Source organism: Dromaius novaehollandiae, chromosome 2, assembly GCF_036370855.1.
Source record: "Dromaius novaehollandiae isolate bDroNov1 chromosome 2, bDroNov1.hap1, whole genome shotgun sequence".
Classification (NCBI taxonomy): domain Eukaryota; kingdom Metazoa; phylum Chordata; class Aves; order Casuariiformes; family Dromaiidae; genus Dromaius; species Dromaius novaehollandiae.
Window position 1 is genome coordinate 161,288,185 of NC_088099.1, and position 19,573 is coordinate 161,307,757.

The 19,573-nt window shown below is 38.9% G+C and overlaps 1 protein-coding gene across 1 annotated transcript in view; it reads left to right on the plus strand.

The window, feature by feature from the left end:
* The window catches only part of TG (thyroglobulin), a 162,912-nt gene extending 146,668 nt beyond the window's left edge, over window positions 1-16,244 (plus strand). The window contains exons 46-48 of the mRNA XM_064507891.1: window positions 10,069-10,209; window positions 10,968-11,158; window positions 14,918-16,244. Coding sequence (XP_064363961.1) covers window positions 10,069-10,209; window positions 10,968-11,158; window positions 14,918-15,039 — 454 coding nt within the window. The 3' untranslated portion in view covers window positions 15,040-16,244. The remainder of the gene's footprint in view (window positions 1-10,068; window positions 10,210-10,967; window positions 11,159-14,917) is intronic.
* The last annotated feature ends 3,329 nt before the right edge of the window (window positions 16,245-19,573 follow it).

Genomic DNA, 19,573 nt, shown 5'->3' on the forward strand with positions numbered 1-19,573 from the left:
ACCGCGGTAGCTCCTGGTTCCTTACTCTCAAAGCCAGGACAATCAGAGACTGTAGAGGAAGCAACCCCTGTCCTAAAGCTGCACACAGTCGGGCAGCAAGGCATGTAAGAGATACTTAACTTGAAGTATCTGCTAAATGTTTCTGTATGAAGGAACAGTGTCTGCCCCCTGCTTCCTGTCCTGTCCAAAAAAGACTTATGGGACTCTCCTTTTTCTCAGGTTTTCTCTGAAGAGATGAGCTGCTGAGATTGTTTGGAAGAGCTCAGGGAAGGGACAGTGCATTCTTACAGACACCATTTGATACTGTGAAGTTGCCTACAAACTATTAGGGTTTTTTTTGTTTCTTTTTTCCCCTGATAGCATAGTGAAAAAGCATTTGAAAAAAAGCAGCCAAGATCTAGGTTACAGATGAAGGCCATTATGTTGCAGTAACACAGACTCACTTTCTTTTAAGCTGAGAAGAACTTGATCCTAGGGGAGCCATTATTTCGTTGGCAGTTCCAGCGGGAATGTTCACAGTGCTCTGTTTGACTACCACTGTGCTCAGATAAGTGACTTTTACAAGGCTCCAAATAGAGCAGAGCTGTGCTATGCCAAAAATCCAGCTGCATAAAAAGAAAAGACGTGTTCTCAAATTAGCTAGCAAGTTTTGTCTTGCTCTGGAGAATGGTGGTGACCCAGTCATCTCTGATAAGATCTTATTTGAAAGTAGTTAAAATAAGTACTCATACAACTCATAGTCACTGGTTTGGAGGCCTTGAATTGATGAGAATTTGCTCTTCTATCTTGTCCCATTAAAGATTTCTCCTGTGCTCGTGCTACTTATCTCTCCTCACTTCTCCAGAGCAGTAATAGTGTATGTAGTACTTATCTATGACAGACATTTCTGTGGGTTGCTAAATGCAACAGCCTACAGTATGTTTTGCACATAATGGGTATATATGGGATACACATACTAGATCAGATACCCTCAGTGCAATATAACTGGAGGAACACCTCGTTAGATACTCCTGGTCATGCATAGGCAGAAGATAGAAAATTAACTTCTCGGCCCTTTTGAGATTGAAACATTTCTGGGTTTGCTGAGATACGGAAAATCTAAGCTTCTATGGCATTATGTCCATTATGGCATTAGGGTAAGGTAAGAACAAAAATCACAATTTTTGGTCTTTGTGTCTAAATTCTTAAGATCTCAGTTTAAATGGGATATGGGCCTTTACCTCTTTGTGCTTCTTATCTGTATGATAAAGATGATGATAATTATATATTATCTATAATAGCTACTATTAACTACTATTTCTCAGCCTCACAGGAGTATTGAAAATACTGTGTTCAGATAACTACAGCAATGGAAGACTGTTTACTGTTAGATAAAAAATTCTGACTGTGGAAATGGCCATTCACTAATTAGCCTGTTACACAGGATAGTGATACATTCTGTGATTTCTGCTCTATCACATCTCTCCTCCTTTATGTGTGTCTCCCCACATGGGTCACAGAAGAACAGAGAGTTAAAACGCAGAGATGTGGAAATACTGGCATTTCCTCTTGTTTCACATGGAGCAGTCCCTTACTTACTCACCGCAAAATACACAAAGTGAGGGGGAAGTCAGCCAGTAAAGACAGACCCAACTGCAAAGATGCAAAGTCGACAAAAAACTGATAATCAGGGATGAATTTTTCCAGTACACATCAATTAGCAAAAGTTTGTGTGACTGCTGGATGTTTCTAAAATGGATGCACACACCCATCCAGACATGTATAGTTACAGGGATAAGATTAAAAAGACCGCTCTATATCGACGTTCACAACATATGTGAAAAATCTTATAAAGCCATGATAGATAAATACATAGATAAATGTAGATAAATGGAACTTGCAGAGAGTAAGCGAATATCCTCCTTCCACGTGGTAGCTTTCTCTCAAGCTTGGCATGGTGCTGTGTCTGCTTTAGTCTTCAGTTCCTATTTGAGTAAGGAGCGTGATGCATAGCCAGCTCCTGCATTAATGATCTGCAGCAAAAACATATATAACCCAGATGCCATTTCCTCACTCTCATTTTCAGAACACTTAGGCCTTGGAGTAAACAGTTACTCTAAACAATGCAGGAGGAATGTGACTGCTCAGCATTGGTTAGGATTAGTGTGGAGGGCTAGAGCATAGCTTTAGTTACAGTAAAGAAATATGTGATAGGAGAAGTATGTTTTGACAAGGGTAATATTGTTAGCTGTACAAAGATTCTCCTTGTTAACCCCTAAAGAGATTTCTGGGTGATTTCACATGTTAAAGACAGATGAAGTAGCTCTGCTTTCATTTGTATTTCTATGTAGCTGTGCCTCAGCATAGTTTCCAAGTCCTACTGTGGCGCCAAATGTGCTTTCTTAAAGATGATAGATAAAATTCAGTGTTTTGTTTGCTGAGCGGATCAGATCATCTGCTGCAATAGGGCAGCAAAGCATCGTTAACGTCATTGACAAAGTCTAAACTGAGACTTAAAGAGAGGGTATCTTACAGTCATTAACATTTGTGACAATTGCTTTGGTATAGCTTTTGTCAAGTGTGGCAGATTCCCCCAAGATTAATGAGTTGCTGTCTATTTTGAGTCATTTCAGTTGAATTCTTCTTTCCCTCCTGGCTCTTTATACGCTCTTGTCTATGTTGCCGTGAGTTGTTAAGTGACCGCTCCATGCCAAAGCGCACATAGCTGACTGTATTTCCGTAACACATTATATGATTCCTGTAACTCTGAGGGCAAGAACATCTGACTTATACATAAAAAAAAAAAAAAGCTTGTGTATAAACCCATTCAAATATGCATTTTCATTTTCTATTTATTAGATATGCTATGCTAATAACAGAGATTCTGACTGTATGACCTCTCCTTAATATCCCTTTAATTAAGGGAGTTTTTTTTACACTTTTGCTTTTGTAATAACAACATCCCTGGAAGGGTACTCTGGCTCTCTAATCTGGCTTCCACATGCTGTCAAGTTGAGGCTCTTCCCCTGGCTGTTGTTAGCCCTTGAGTACCAACAGCCCTGCAGGCTGGGGGGGGGCCATGCTGTGAACACAGTGCTGTGGAGATGGACAGAAAGTTATGCCTCAGGCCTTCAAAGAAACTCATCTAAACACAGAGGGAAGGTGAGGCACCGGAGAGGTGGTAACAGGAGTGATAGGATGGACGTTGCTTCCATAGCTGGTCAAACACCGTAATCACCTTATGTAGCATACACTTGCTGCAGCAAAAGCTTGTCGCTTTTCTCTATAAAGCTGTACTCCCTCTCATCTCCTAAAAGTTCTTGTTTTGTTGTTCTTGTTAGACTTGCCTCTCGTCCCTGTGGCCTTATTTATTTCATTATGAGCTGCAGCTATGAAACAACATTCCCATGGATTCAACCCATTATGCCATTTTCAAGTCTTCAGCCATTTTCTCTGCTGCTGAAGGCTTGAGGTCTACATGATTTGTTTTTATTTCCCATAGAGTGGTTTAGGGACCTTTATCTTTCAGCAGATTTTTCAGATCTTGGAAATTAGTCGCAAATGTAGTAAAGCAAAGTACCAAGCTCAGAAGAAGCAGAAATCAGCTTTAAGTTAACCAAAATTCAGTTGAAAGACCTAGAAAAATACAAAGCAACTTTTGAAAATACATATCTTGCAATAGTCAGGCCGTTTCCGTAATCTAGCAGGTATGCACAAAGAGATACCTTGCTTGGTGCTCTGGGCTTTGGATAGGCAAATCACATTTTTAAGGAAATTCATCCATTCATTCAGCCCCAGAGTAGATGCACTGAATGAATGGATGAATTTCTGCTAAAAAAAAAAAAAATACACTCAAGCGTCAACATGCCTATTGTTAGGTTTTTAATGAAATAATTCCCTGATAAAGTTGTGTATTTTGTGTTATTTAGGAGTTCCGATGAGATGCTAACAGTGGTTCCTTCCTGCATTAAAATCTGTGATTTTTTTTTTTCAGTTAATGTGAGCTTTCAGGTTCTTGAATTTATTGTCTGCTACTTCAGTTTTATTTTCTTCAGTTGGCACAGCCATTATACAAAGTAGAACATTGTGTGTATTGGGAGTAAACCAAGTGGAAAGGACACAAAAAAACGCTAGGATACTTTGGCAAGTCAAATATATCTATAGGGCTTTTTTGGTACAAAGGTGGATAAACTTGGCAGTTTAATCCCATTAGGAGTTAAGCTTTTTCCATATATCCTGATTTTCCTGAAAAGAAGAAAGAAAGAAAAGTGTTCATCTGTTTTTCACATGCTTTTTCCCATTTGTTTGGCAGAACTTTGTAATGTGAGGAGACACAATGAGCCAAACGCATCCCTAGAGCTGTAGAGGTCACGCAAGGCCTTACACTGGCTCATTAGGTTTCTATAAATATCTGGTCATTGCTTTGATTTTTTTCTCGCTGTAATCACGTACCATTTCCTTTCCTAAGATGTGAGGTTATATTTAATTTTTTTATATATATTTTTGCTTATCATCCAAATGAACGTCATAGTCCAGGCAAAGTGCATTACAGTGCTGGAAGGCTGCCGCTCTCCCACAGCACTGCTGATATAGTGCCTCTTAAGAGGCTTGGATCCTTGATCTCACTCTGCAAATCTGCTGGTGTTAATGTGAAGAATTCAGATATGTGTACAAGCAACCACATTGTTATTTTCAACATTTCTTGTAAAAAAAAAAATTTTAATTTATGTATTGAAAATGAATGTAAAAAAGGGCTGCAAGATCTGGCAGATGCGTGGCATCATAAATGTGATCAAGTCCTACCCCCAGTGAAATGCGCAGCAGTTTTATCATCAACTCCAGTGAGCCTGGATTTTGCCAAAGGCTGTTCAATCCGGTCAGTGTGAGAGTGACATCTTCTTCCCAAAGCTAAATCTTGATGGATAGGTGTTTTGTTTTGTTTTCCTAGTTACATAGTGATAGGCCTGTCCTTGCCTAGGAGACACTGAACAGGGTCTTGAACATGAGGTGGAGAACCCAAAACTAAACCATGATCCCACCTCTACCACCAACCCTTTCACAAAGTTAATTAGAATGAGCACAGTAATGCTCATAAAAGTTTAAATTTAAAGGATTAATGTTTTTCTTGTCTCACAGATCTGTTGCAGATCACCAGTATCTGCTGAGTTCAGTGAGTAATGTGAGCTTGAGCATACTGTTTCTTTTACACTTCTCAGATAATGAGTGCAGCTGAAAAAAAGACTTTTTTGTCGTCTGAAGTATGGGTTGCAATATTTTAACCGAAGTGAAAGGTTTGTGCAGGCATCAAAGAAGGAAGGAGTTGCCCTGTAGAGCATTTATGACTAACAACGCCAGTGTCTTCAGGGTGGTAACTTGAGCCTCTAAAGTTGTATGTTTAGGAATTTTTTTTTGCTATGCCTAGCTCTAGGTAGAGCCCTGGCTTGATATCACAGAAGACAGTGGGTTTTTTGGCCAACAACTCTAGTCAAAGCTGGGGTAAACTGAAGATCATATGAGGGCCAAGGTTTTGCAAGCTGTGGCTTGAAGAATATGGCTGCTAGTCTGTATTTGCTTTAAAGACATCAGTCTTTTTTTATAAAAAACAGAAGCCCAAAACAGTACACCTTGGGAAAAAAGGGGATGCTTATGTCATGAAATGGGCAATATAATGAGTATATACAAGAGTGTGTAAAGGAATATGAAAAAAATGGCCAAAATTGTTTGTGCAGATGAAGATGGAATGAATTTTGAAGCGAAAATATCAGTTAATTTCCTCCCACATACTGTTTAAGTTGTGGTGTCAGATTCTTTACTAGGTTTAAATTTCTATTTTTGTGGTTCTAGCTATCAGTAAAAAAACTTAAAAGCACAAAAAATGGAAACATGTGGCTATACATGTGTTTCCTGTTCTAATCATATATTTTAGAAAAGTATTCTATTAATAGTTATCTCTACTTTATGAGGACTAAGATATTTATTATCATTGGTCAATACCGCTAAAAAGACAATGGCAAGTAAACATCCATTTGGTATGTTTGCTTATGACTTAGATTAATTCTTCTTCAGCTTGCCTTTTTTTCCCCCCCACTAGTTTACTGGTAGCTCTAGGTTAACTCTGGCCAGAGTTAGGTTTATTTTAAAAATTAAATGATTGATTAGTAGTGGGCAGTTAGGTATTTTCATGTTGCTTAGGATGCCCTTTGAGTTACGATGTTAATTTACATTGGCTTGTATCTGTGTGTGATGGATTTTTTAAGAAGAACCCAGAGCTGCATTAAACAAACAAAAAATAGATGAAATTGTGACTCAAAAGGTTTTGAGATTAGTGGAACTGTTTGATCATGAGAATAAGGACTATTTAAAAAAAAAAAAGAAGAAGAAAAAAGAAAGAGAAGTGATAGGCCATAGTCTGTCATTAATCATCCACAGTGATTTTCCAGTATGAAAGAATTAGCCAGATCCAGAACAAGGACAAAGTTCAGAATGAGATCTGTGTCCTAATACACAATGAATCACAATGTGAGGTCTCTGCAGCTCCAGCTGTAAATTATGCATTTAGTCTTAATGTAGAGTAGCACGGTGGTCTGTCAGATCTTTTTCTCCTGTTCTGAGTGCCGTGGTAGTTAGTAATGTCAATTCCATTTTGCAAACAAAAATTATAAGGATTTTTTTTTTAACTGTTCCAAAAGTTTGTGGTTAAGAAATTCACTCTGACTGTGGGAAATCTAGGTTTATATCTATGCTTTGTTTAATTTGGAACAAGAATTTGAACCAAATCACCCGTAACCTGGGTATTTGCTCTAAATGCTGAGCTTCTCATCTTTTAGTCTTCCCTGTTGAAGCTGTTCTTTTTTTATATGCAAAAGTAGCCAGAGTTCTAGAGAGAGCGAAGTGGAGTATCTAATGGCTAAGAAATACCTTTCTCTCTTTTTTTCTTGGAAACATTTTAAATGGTAATTCCATTTTAGGCATAAGGAAAATTTCCTCAGAACCGATACCTTTCAAATTAAATGTATTGGCACTGTATACTGAAAATTCCCAGTAAGTGATAGTTCAGGGTCTGCAGTTAAATTTTTCTATGCTTTCCACAAAATTTCTGATTTTATCACCTGTTTTTCTGTACATTGGATAACTGACCTCCAGTAATTACTCCCTCTGAAGTCAAGTACTAGATGTCATTCAAAGTGAGCTCACTTAGTGTGAGCAAAATGGTAGGATCTGGCTCTTAGCTTTTCCATGGCTTAGTTTACAAGTCTGTCAACCTGTCACATAAGAAGACCTATCAATCTGTTTCTAAAAATGTTGACATCCTAAATTTAAAATAGTATGCACAGAAGATTTGAAGCAACACCCTTGCATGAAGTCCTAGCCCCATGAAGTCTCTGGAGCCACAATTTAATCCTTACAGGTAACTACATTCACCAGACATTTATTTAACTGGTCTGTTGCTTGAAAAGGACTGCTTTAGGGGAAGTTAGTCAATATTATTTTTCTTCCTTAAAAAAAAAAAAAATCCTTGTTGTCATTATCTCTGCAGTCCTCCTTTTTATCAGACTGTCCTCTGAAGCCCCAGAAGTTGTTGGGCTCTGCATTTCCCCATGTAGAGTTGACACTAATGCAGTGCTTACATGGCACTCTGGGGTATCGGGAGTGCAGTGGGGAGCAGCTCAGCATAGAAAAACCCCTCCGTGCAGTACTCAGCTGCGTACAACAGCATGCTTACATGCTGATCTGTTGCTCCCTTCTTTCTTCCCACTCTTCTTTTCTTCCAGTGAAAACGGTGTCACTAGCTGGTGCTACTATGAGCTATGGACTCTGTCTCGTCAGAGCTCCCACAAGGCTCCAAAATCCTGGTTTGGGTATTTCTAGCCACTTTGCAGTCCTCTCTGGCAGTAGTGGATGATGGTCAGAGTCTGAAGGAAAAGAAGGAAAAGTTCCCCTGATGTTTTCCCTCTAGCTACCATCTAGATCTTTCACAGTTGTACACTGCTGATCTCTGCAGACATATGTGTACCTCTGCACTTTACATTTTCTTCCCCATCCTCTTACTGCTGATAGTCACTGGCCAGGGTGTAGTATCATCAACCAGCAATATTGAAAGCAGCCCATGAAATTATAAAATGTTGTACCACTTTGCACCTCTTTCCAAACCCATTACATTTGTGTGAATAATTTCAGTCCTAATGAGATCTCAGTTTAGGAGTTTGCTGAATGGTAGTCTGGGCTATGAGCATGGCAGATTTCACCTCTAGAAGAAAAAGGGCTGAGAAGACAGTCTCAACTTGGGACAAGCCCTCACTGGGTCCCAGCTCACTTGTGATTTAGAGCCAAATTCACCCCTACTGTGATTTCTTTAAATGAGTACATTTATCCCTTCACTGCATCTTAACAAATTTTATATAATCTATTCTGCTCCAGAGTGACTATACATTAAAAACATAATAGCTCCTTTAAGTATATAGTGCTTTTGCTGCAGTGCTTACACCAAGCATTGCTGTAATGTACTGGGCCAAGCAAATTATTTTTAAAGCAAAATTATTAAACTATGATCTTGCTTAATCCTTGTATAAACATTTGAGGAAGAAAAAATATGCTTTAATCTTGTTTCAGTTCTACATTTTTATGGTGAATAATCTGTGAATAATTCACTTTCCAGATACAAAGTATTACTAAGGTATTATGATAAGACTAAGGAAAATACAACCAAAGATGTATTTCATTTAGAAGGCTGTGTGTTTGTTTTTCAAAATAGAGGCTTTGGAGAGAGGGTAGTGCCACCACTCCTAAAATGTAAAGGAGTCATCTTGCTTTCATTCCACCTGCCCATGATGATTTGAAATATAAGCTTTGTTCAATTATAGACAGCATCTGGGTCATATCAGTGCTGCTGCATTTCATGTCCAAAGATATAAAATAGTTTCAGTTGTGCCACCTTTCAACAACAACCTTTGCAACCCCTGAAGATGCAATCTTGCTGGGTGGATCTGGGACTCATTTGTCCCTCCCTCACAGGCATCTGCTCCTTCTCTCAGGTCCCCTCTTGCTGTCTGCCTTGATGTTACCAGCATTTAACCAAGTCAGTAGGACCTTTGTCTGAATAAGGGATACGTAAAACACAACTGGAGTGCAGACCAGAAATGTCTTGTTCACGGTTGTGAGCACAGTTTTGTTATGTTTTTATTAGTAGATGATACCTGACATTTAATCTGTTTTTCTGCAGGACTTCGATATGTTAGGAATTTCAATATTTTAATATGCATAACCTTCACTGCTGGGTCCCACAAGGCTTGTTGTCTTGCCTGCCCAGTCTTCTCCCTGAATTGTTGAAATATTTCTTATTATATGTGTTCAGTGTTACATAGAAGTAAACAACAATTGTTCTTAAATCTGATCTAAGGAATTTTCTCAAGTCTGCTTTGATTTGACTGCCGTACAAAACTTGGGGAGAACACACTACAGGAACCAAAACCACTCAGCCAACAAAGAAATTAGATTGAAACTATGTCTAAGAGAAATCTTCATAAACATCTCCTATTACATCTCTCCTTATCCAAAGACTTGGGGCAGAATTCTGGCCCCACTGAAGTTAACGGAAAAACTCCAATTGCCTTCAAGAGAGGCCAGTATTTTATTCCAAGTCTTTGAAATAAATCTTAATTAGCCTTCCGACATGGCTGCCAGATTCCATGTCACCATTTACTTCTGTTCATCTTTTCTGAATTTCATCTTAGTGAAAAATCTGTGAAAAACTCAATAATCATTTAAGCAATAACCAAGTGGCTTTTTTTTCCTCTATCACTGTTTCTTATCTGCCCAGTTAATTCAGCAAATCTGCCCTGTTGTCTTCCACAATTCCCTCTCATAAAAATTGCTAAAAATCCTTCACTGACTTAATGGCAAATTCTCCTTGTTTTCACTTGTTCTTCTTTTATGTTCTGATTTAAGAAGCCCCAGAGCTCATAACCATCTGATTAATGGTCATTAATTATTTAAAATTCTGCTTTATTCTTTTAATTAAATTAGTTCCCCTTCTCCCCCAAACAAATAAATGATGAAGATTTGAATTATGTTTATATAAATATTTTTTAGTTCAGCTTTGGAGCTCTTGCTGGATGTTCAGTATGCATTTGGACTGCCATTCTACCCGAAGTATGAAGAACAATTTACTCCGGAAGAAAAGAGCCTTTCCTTACAAATTATGCAGTATATCTCCAATTTTGTAAAATCTGGGTAAGTATGTGACATTTAAGAATTGCTACGGTTGGGGAGGTTTGGAGGATTAGAATGAATGTAGGCCAGATTCTGTCCTCACTCAAGTAGTCTCCATTTACTCCAGTAAGTTATACTCCTACAGAGAGGACTTTTGTCAACAGTGTTAGAAAGGCCTGACCAAGTTTTCAAGCAGATACTGAAGATTCATGGTATGAGGCTTAGCTAGAAATAATAGGAATTTTATCTCTGTGGAGCACCTGCAAGTACCACATAAATATATGGAGGCTACCAAGCCTCGGTGTTGTTTTCAGAGCTTAGTTCTAGGGCCCCAAATCTGAAGTGTCTGGTCTGCGACTTGCTTTATTCCCCGGATAAAGTGGAAAACACATGAAGAAATACTGCACCCTTTGCCAACTGCTCTGAGAATAATCCTCAACTTTACTGTGCTGTGGCCATGCCTGTGAACAAGGAGTGTCTGTAGGAAGCTAGTGCGGGTACTGTGACTTTCTGTGCTCTTTGGAGAAATTCTGGTTGCTCTGGAGCTGAGAGTGCTAAAGTAGTTGATGAACGTGTACCAAAACAGGCTTTGTGTGAGTGCTTAGGAAGTGAACCAGGCTGTCAGGTGAGACATACTGAAGAATTTATCAGTCTGGGCTGAATTTGAACCCTAATGGTCAGAGAGACTGAATATGCATTACCTTGACCCATCCAATCTCCTTCTGCATTTTATTGTTTGTGTCATTGTTTTCTAATAATCACTTCTGCTGTTCCCTTAGAAATCCAAATTACCCTCATAGCTTCTCAAGAAGAATGTCTGGGGTGATGCCCCCCTGGCCTAAGTTCCTGCCAAATGACGATGGTGATAACTACAAGGAGTTCACCGTTTCTTTGCCAACTCTTAAAGGACTGAAAAAAGCAGACTGTTCCTTTTGGTCTGATTATATCAGAAGACTGAAAGCATCCACAGGTAAGCAGAGTCTCTTCTGTCATTAAATAAGACCTAATTTCTCTGTTCAACATTTCCCTTTATGTGTGATCCTATCAACATTACACTTATATCAGTGTGGAAAAATGCTTTTCACAGATGAAACATCTCGCACTGTTCAGGATAAATAGTTAGGACTGCCTTGAGACTGACAGGATGCAAGAACAGTTGCATTAAACATACATCTTTTACAGCAGATAGTCTTTTATGTTCTACAGAATGCATAAGGACTCATTTCATTTTCACACTGGACACAGTCCAGGCCTTTTCTGCTTTGTATGAAGTTGCATATCTGGAAATAAAGTTTACTCTCTAAGAAGCCAAGGTATACAGGCTATCTCTGGCAGACCACCTCAAATGGACTGAAGCTGATCTTTAACTGACATGAGACTATATATGCCTTAGAGCTCAGAGCCATCAAGTTGGTGGTTCTGATACAAACAAAAGCATCAGTGCTTTTGTTTGAGAGATTGCCTGAATCAGTACTCAGGGACTTTCTCCAAAAGTGGACTAAAGGTTTTTCTGTAGGCCTTTCTATCAGTTCTTTGGTACCCTTCAGTGTCTTTCAAGTTCTAAGCAGACATTTTGTTCCTTCTGCTGTCTTTCTGCTGGTTAAGACATTTTTAGTTTGCAGACATATGTTCTTATATTTAAACAGTCCTGGGTATAGCTTCCAGATCTTTCAGGACTTAATCTTACAGAACTGTGGCTGTATAATTCCATCCTGAGTTGAAATCACAGCACTGGCAGATTGGCTCTTGACTGAGCACCACGGACAGAGACTACACCCAGCATGTATAGGAAATCCTGGAAAAAGGTGGGAAAACATCTACCATGAGGAGACCGTTTTTGAGATGGAGAAGTTTTAAAACTATCCAAGTTGGCATAGGAACACAACATTCATGTATGGGTCAGTCCAAAGGTCTGTCTAGCTCAATATCCTGTCCTTGACAGTAGCCAAAAACAAAAACTTAGGACTAAATATAAAAACTGAGAGAGAGAGAGAGAAATCTACTGAAAGAGCTGAAAAAATGAGTCAAGTGTTGGAAAACAAGCCATACAGTATGAGATTTATAGATTAATAAGGAGAGGTTTTAGAAGGGATATGTCAACATGTTATTCTGCAAGCAGAAGTGAGTTCACCCTGCCTGCTCTCCAAGCCAGTATTTGCTTGGGCTCAGCACCATGGTAATGCAGCTACACAGTTCACTTCTGTAAAATTCCATCTCATAGCAACATTGGATTGTCACCTTGCCTCTACAGTTGTCTTCAATCTTAGCTTGGAATACTGAAACTTCTCATATGACTTTTGCTTAAATAGATATCACACAGGACCCATTTCTGCTCCAGACATTAGGCTTAGGACTTATAGAAACTCCTGCTGTGGGTCCCTTGATAGCACTCCTAGTCCACTCTGAATTTCAGATTCCTAATGTCCATCATTTCTTCTAGAAGGATTATATGAACTCCAGGTTCTGATGGCAAAACACCCTAACACAATTTCCTTTTGAAAGAAGGTGGTGCTGAAGTTCACGCCAAAGCAGTTTCAGTCCAACAGTATAAGTCCATCACTTACATTTTTCCCCAAAATCACATGCAACAGGAATAGACAAGTGGGTATTTAGGATGTGTCCAAGACTGTTTAGTCGAGGGGATTAAAATCTTCAGATTGTTTAAAAAAAATAGTTACTGTGCATCATGTTACTGGTTGGCTCATATACCTTCCTGCACCTGGGGTAGCTTGCTGTACCTCCCGTCCGAGCTCAAGCAGTGCGGCTCTGACTGCTTCAGACTCAGTCTGTTATGGAGAGCTGCCAGGTAGTCATATGGGATCCTTGCTTGATGCTGGATGATAGACTTGAGAGAACAATCTTGCAAACCCTTTCTGGCTGACGCGCCTGGCACTCCATCCTGAGGGGGAACTATTCATCAGTCAGCTACTGTGAGATCCAATCTAACATATACTGAAAATAAAATTCTGAAATAAAGCCTCTAATATTTAGAAACACTTGGACAGCTGAAGTTGCATATCTTTTAGGTTATTCACTGCAGGATCTAGAAGCTGTCATGTATATATCCAGCTGAACTATTACCTGTAATTTTCTTTCCATGAAATAAAAATATTGTCCAAGGTGAAGTACATGTTTCAGTACATGATCAAACTATAATATTTAATGATGGAATGTAGCATCATTCCTACTTGGCATATAATTGAAATGTATATGGTCATAACCGAAGATAATTTATCAAAAGTCATTTCATAAATGCAATGATTGTTCATGGTATTTACTGGCCGTGCCTTTACAAAGTATGAGGAAAAGTCTGAATCTCTTTTGTTACAAGTGATTTATAAACCTGTTGCAATTTTGTTTGAAATCATCTTGTAAAGTAGGCATTTTGGGGGGCAGTTGCTGGGGGGGTTATGCACGTGATGGTGCTTGGGAAGCCTTGGATTTAGGAAATGGTGTTTGACTGGTTGCTTTTCAGTGTGAATTCAAAGACATGCTTTATATTCTGATTCATGATGGTTTCCATGGGGATCATCAAAACCAGAAACAAGAAGAGTGGCCATTGTGGAAAAAGCTGTGGATGGCTTTTTCCAGGGAATGTGTTAACAACATGAAATGCAGTTAAAAACAAAAGCTCCGGAATGTTTATGGACATTCACACAGCATGTCTGAATGCTAAAATTCCCCTTATATAACATAGTTGATTGCACTCTGTAACAGTGAATCCCTGTATGAGGACACTGCACCTCAAACAGGTAGACTAGGATACAGTCCACATCACTTAGTCATCTAACTTGTATCTAAACTAAACCAACCCTCCTAAAATAAGTGCTTTGGCAAACAGCATTGTTGCCAGGGAGAAGAATATATCTTTAATGACTGCAAGGTGAAATCTTGCATGCCTAAATTCTGATATTTAAGCATATTTTGTGTGTCTAAGCCAGAATGGACCTCACCTGTAGGCTTAGAGAATTCAAAGGCTAGCAAAGCTGAAAATGTCCTTCATTAGCTTAGAGACATGATGTGTAGCCATACAAGAGTCCAAACAAAGCAACAGTGTTCATAGTTCAGATCTGAGTCAAGACAGAATCAGGAATGTTGTGGTTAGGATTCATCTTTTACTCATTTTATTCACACCTTCTTTTTGGAAATCTTCTCTAGAAAACAGATTCCTTTAGTATGAGGGACATATATGCAGCAGTTAGAGCACTCTGGCTAGGATCCATTAAATAAACACCATTGGTACACTTTCTTGGCACACTATTGTCTTGTTGAGGCAACTGCACTTCTGAAATAGGGTGGAAGACTAAAAGCAAAAAAGGTAAAGAATAAGGAAGAAGAGCTGGATCAGAGGTGGGTACATGAGGCTTTATGTGTTCCAGACACAGACAAAAATTAATGCTTCCTGTACTTCCTACCTCTTAGGAAAGGGTCATGAGCCCACACCAAAAAGAAAATAAGTCTTGCACAGGTGTTGTGCAAACTCTTATGCATTCCAGTAGCGGTTATTTGAAGCCTGCTGGAAGCATGATTATTAATTAGCATTAGGTGATCTGTCATTGCCCTAAAGCAGTTTGCAAGTGGACTGCAAACTGAGGAAAATAACTTCCTGAACATTTATAGCTGCATAAGAAGGCTCTTGTTAAAGTGTCATTGACAAAATACATACCTTCTAGCTTGCTGCATCAAAGATATTGTATTTATTTTAATCCTAATTATATTGTTTTTTCAGGAAGTGCAAGTAATGGAGAGAAACCTGCAGAAAACAGCCCTAGCGAAGCCCCCAGTGCAAGGCTTAGCTCCCAGGAGACACCAAGCCAGCCCGTGGGAGAAAAGGTGGCTTACAGCAGATAGAAATGCTATTGGGTGGGTTAGTCATGCAGTTGTATGTCCATGCAGCAGTGTCACACCAGCTGAACACAGTTGCTTCCTTTAGTGTACTTTCTGAACAAGTAGACTTTGCGCAGTACAGTTAAGGATATATGCATCTCAAGTATACTGCTAATATAGCACAAAATAAGCCCAAGAGCTATTATTTTTGGCCAAAAGAAACTGTAATTTGTAAAATGAAGTATCAATAAAAACTGCAAAACCAAAACTAAAGTACTCGGACTTTATTTCTTGCAAATGCCCAAACGGCTGTACTACTACCTGCAGTACCACCAGCCAGAAAAAGGCATGCACTGAAACTCTGAGAAGTCTCGCCGCTGACGGGGCTTACATTGGCTAATCTGATTTGTTGCTTTTTCTTATTCATCCTATCACCAGCTGCCGATAGGAGTGGGAGCATGACTTTGCATTCTAGAGAGAATTAAATCGTGTCCAAGTGTGGAGGGGCTGGATCCAGGACGACCGACATAAGAAGGGACTCGTGAGTGTGCTTTGGGTGTGTTCGCATGAGGTCAGAAAGACTCATGCACATACTATACTCTGCTCGTGGTCACCTTTGAAAGTATGAATGAGACGATAAGGCAAAACACAGATGATACAAAACATGTTAATTAAGCTTCAGAATATGCTGTCTTTGGAGCATCCATCTTTTCTGAAGGGGGAAGGTGTGATACAGAAACATTTTGGAATTGTAAGGAAAAGTGCACTGTGGGGTATCTTTAATAGCTCTGAAGGTAGTTTGGGTTAAGTGGTTAGTCCAATGCTGGGATCATTTGGGAACAGATAATCCTCAATCAGCAGCATATGGCCACAATAACTTGCACAACAGAATATCACACATGTTCATGATACTTGAGAACAAGGAGTGAAATCAAAGCTGCATGAAGCCAGAGGGAAAATTCCCACTGATTTCAGTAGGATGCAGATTTTTTGTGCAGTGATGAAATGATTTGATAAAATAATCCATAAGTTTTTGTTTGCTGCCTGGGACCTTTGCCAGTGAATGAACAGTTACTGCTGTCTGCCATTTATCCAGGTTTCCAAAGATTTTACCTTGCTCAGAGAAAAGCTGTGCATGTAACTCTTAGTTCTTATACTCACATCCTGTTCAATAAACAATAAAAAGAACAGAAGAACACAGAACCTTGTTGACTAATTAAATACAAAAAAGCAAAGCCGGGGAAATGAAATTATGTTTTCCAGCATTGTTATCTTTATATACAATAGCTAACTCATAATGAAAAAAGAGAAGATTTAAGAACTTTTTAAAAGCCCAGATCTTAATCATATAGCTCAACAGTGTGTGCTTTCTTTGCAGTAATTATAGATAGAACAGTTGCGATTCCTCGGCCAAGTCTGGGTTTACCTTTTCCTCTTTTGAGACTGCTCCTGGAAATTGAACTCTGACAGATTCTATTTAAAACTGAATGCACCCTGCCAAAACCCCTTCTCTTACTAACAGGTATGATTATACATGTGTCCATATATACACACAGTCATGTACAAATCTCCTGCCCTGGGAAGACCCAGAGCTGAGCTACAGCTTTTTGTAATTCTTATAACAGTAAGCTGTATTAAAATAGCATGAGTCTCCAGCTCTATCATCTAATATCCATGGTATCAGCACCCTGTTCCTCCTTAGCTTTACTCTAAAAGTTTGGTGAATCTTTATTGTTGTACATATATTTTTAATTAATCATCAAATATGTTGTCACTTCTTTAAACCATTATACAAATGCATTTTAACTTGTCTGAAAGTCCGAAGTTTAGGTCACTTTGCTGTATATAATGGTTCTCCCATTTTTCATTCCACGCACAAGCGACATTCTGTCAGCTAACGTTCTTCATTCCTGCACTGTATTGTTCCAAGAAATCAAATTCTCCAGAATACTAGCCAAATCCCTGTGAAATACTGATGTTAAATGAGCTATTGTCTGCAGAAAATGAGCTTAGTATAGCTCTATGCCAGGCTGTATTATTGCACTGAGTCAAATAATCACTTTAGGGGAAAAATGGGCCATGGGACCAACAATTTCAATGAATTAACCCAATATCCCAAAACTTCTGTTAAAGAGACCTTAAAAAGCTATTGTTTGGACATCAGGGTACTAAATATAATATCTAAATCATTTAAATCCTAGTAAATTCTAAATATACATTTTTATTATTTTATATAGGTGCATATTTACAATATAAATGCATATGAAAAGTTCTTTCCCTGCTGTATGCACTGAATTTGGTAGTGTCGTTCCAAACAGAACAGTTCCCCAAGAAGTAATTAATCTCAATTGCCTTTTAAATCTTCACATGTTAATCATAAAAAAAAAAAAAAAAAAAAAAAAATCCAAACGGAAATGTAAAGTAATGCTCAGCTAAACTTCACTGATGGTCCTTTCATAATACTGTGAACCTACTGTCTTCTGCATCACAATATCATACAGCACAAAATGTAATGTACAAAACTGAGTATCACTGAGAACTATTATGCCCAGCAACCCCAATATTAATCAGCTGCCCATAGAGCTGGTAATCAGAGCACAGATTTAAAAGGTTTCAGTACTGACTCATGTCTGTGAACAACCAAATATATCTTTCCCCACTCACTGCTCAGCTCTAGCTTGAGCCAAGGTATGCCTCTGGAATTTGAAAAAAGGTTTTAATTTTGAGCTAAATATTACAGTGTGGCCTAATAGCCTCCTAATTACAGTCTCATCTGTCTGGTAAACTTGGTAGGTATGTATGTATGAATGGATTTTTAGGTCACCCCTCCTAAGGTATTCAGCTTGTCTGTCAGTTTGGTTAAAAAAAAAAAAAAAAAAAAAAAAGCCCTTTTTAAGCATGAAATTTTGTAAAACATCCTGTTTTCGTTAGTGGCTGTCTCTCAAATCCACCCCATTGCACCAGACGCAGCTCTTTGGTCCATCCCATATCTCTCTGGGTTTCCTAGGAGCCCTTGAGCTCCTTTCTATTGCCATCTGTTTCATTTCCTCCTTTAAAAAGAAAATGCCCCTTCCATATCTCTCTGTATCCTACTCATCCCTGTTGCTTATCCTGTCCTTTCTTTGTACCTCTTTTAATCCCTCTCCCCACCAAGTTCCTTTCATTTTGATAGAGAAGAGCACTCACATGATCCCTTTCCCATGTATTCATCTAATTCCATGTTTCTTCCATCTTCCATCCTGGGTCCTTAAGCCGAAACATCTTTGAAGCCCAAAATGTTGTTACCACTGACATTTGCAGCAGCACAAGTGACCCAGTGTTTGAATGTGCATCTGATTCCCATCCTGACTTTGCTACTCTTCCTCACAGGGAACCCCACTGGGAGGAATAACCCAGTCAGTTCCAACAAGGAGGCTTAAGTAGCACAGAGCAAGTGTGGGTTGACAGAGAGAGGCCAGGAGACTTAGTGATACTGAGGCCAACTCTGCTCCCATGTAAGGTATAACTCTTAGCAAGTAAGAAAAATACATTCTCAGACTATTTAGGTCATTGTGCTTTAATCTGAAATACCAAAGACTTCAGTGATGTGGTAGTGAAACAATGCACAAAGGCATGTTGACTAGAACCCTGCTTTCCTCCCTCCCACTGGAAATACCTACAATTTATCGAAAGTGAAACATCCTTTGAAACTACCTTATGAACACACACACGCACAAACCAAGTTAATGCCAGTTAAGTCATTTCGTCTGAACCCTTTTAGAGGGAAAAGCCATCAGAACCCTTCAGTATACAGAGCTGAGTTATGTCATAGTTTAAGGCTTGAATGTTTAGACTATAGTATTTTGTGTGATTCTTTTGCACAGGAGATATTAGGCAAGAAAAAATGTATTGCATTGGAAAGATTTTACCATGCAGAGTTGGAAAAAACCAACTGACTAAATGGCAAAGCTGGAACATTAATTGTTTTCATAAGAACTTCACACATACAGCTGGAACATCGAGGTTGTTTTCCTGCTTTTGCAGGCAACCACATCATATAATTCTCTTGGCTAAATTTAACGACTTGGTCTTTCACCGTAACAGCATCACAGCCAAGGCTCTGTGTTATATGACAGGCTCATATACTCTCTAACTTGCTCCAGCTACAGTATATAGCAGTGGCTTATATAGTAGTAATTATGAATTTATGGACCATAGCTCTTCCCTATATGAAACTAGAAAAATAAACATGATCATAAAGCCAGAGTTCCTCCACATGGTCCATTTGGTCTTTGAAACATAGAGACACCCTCCTAGCAGGGATTTTTATATAAGTTTCAGGTGGTGAGAGAATCAGGTTAATAGGAAGTGTGATAGTCAATGCTTTTAACTTTCTATTTCCATGACATTGATCTGGCCCAAAGCTGCGAGGTCACTAGTTCCTGCCTCTACAGGTGTGAATCTTCTAGTGTGGCCCTTGGTCACGATAATGTGAGCTCCCTCTTTTAGTTTTCCAGCTGCCCAGGAAAGACCCTTTGGTTCCAGCAGTGGCTGAAACTCAGTGAACTTCAGCTGAGAT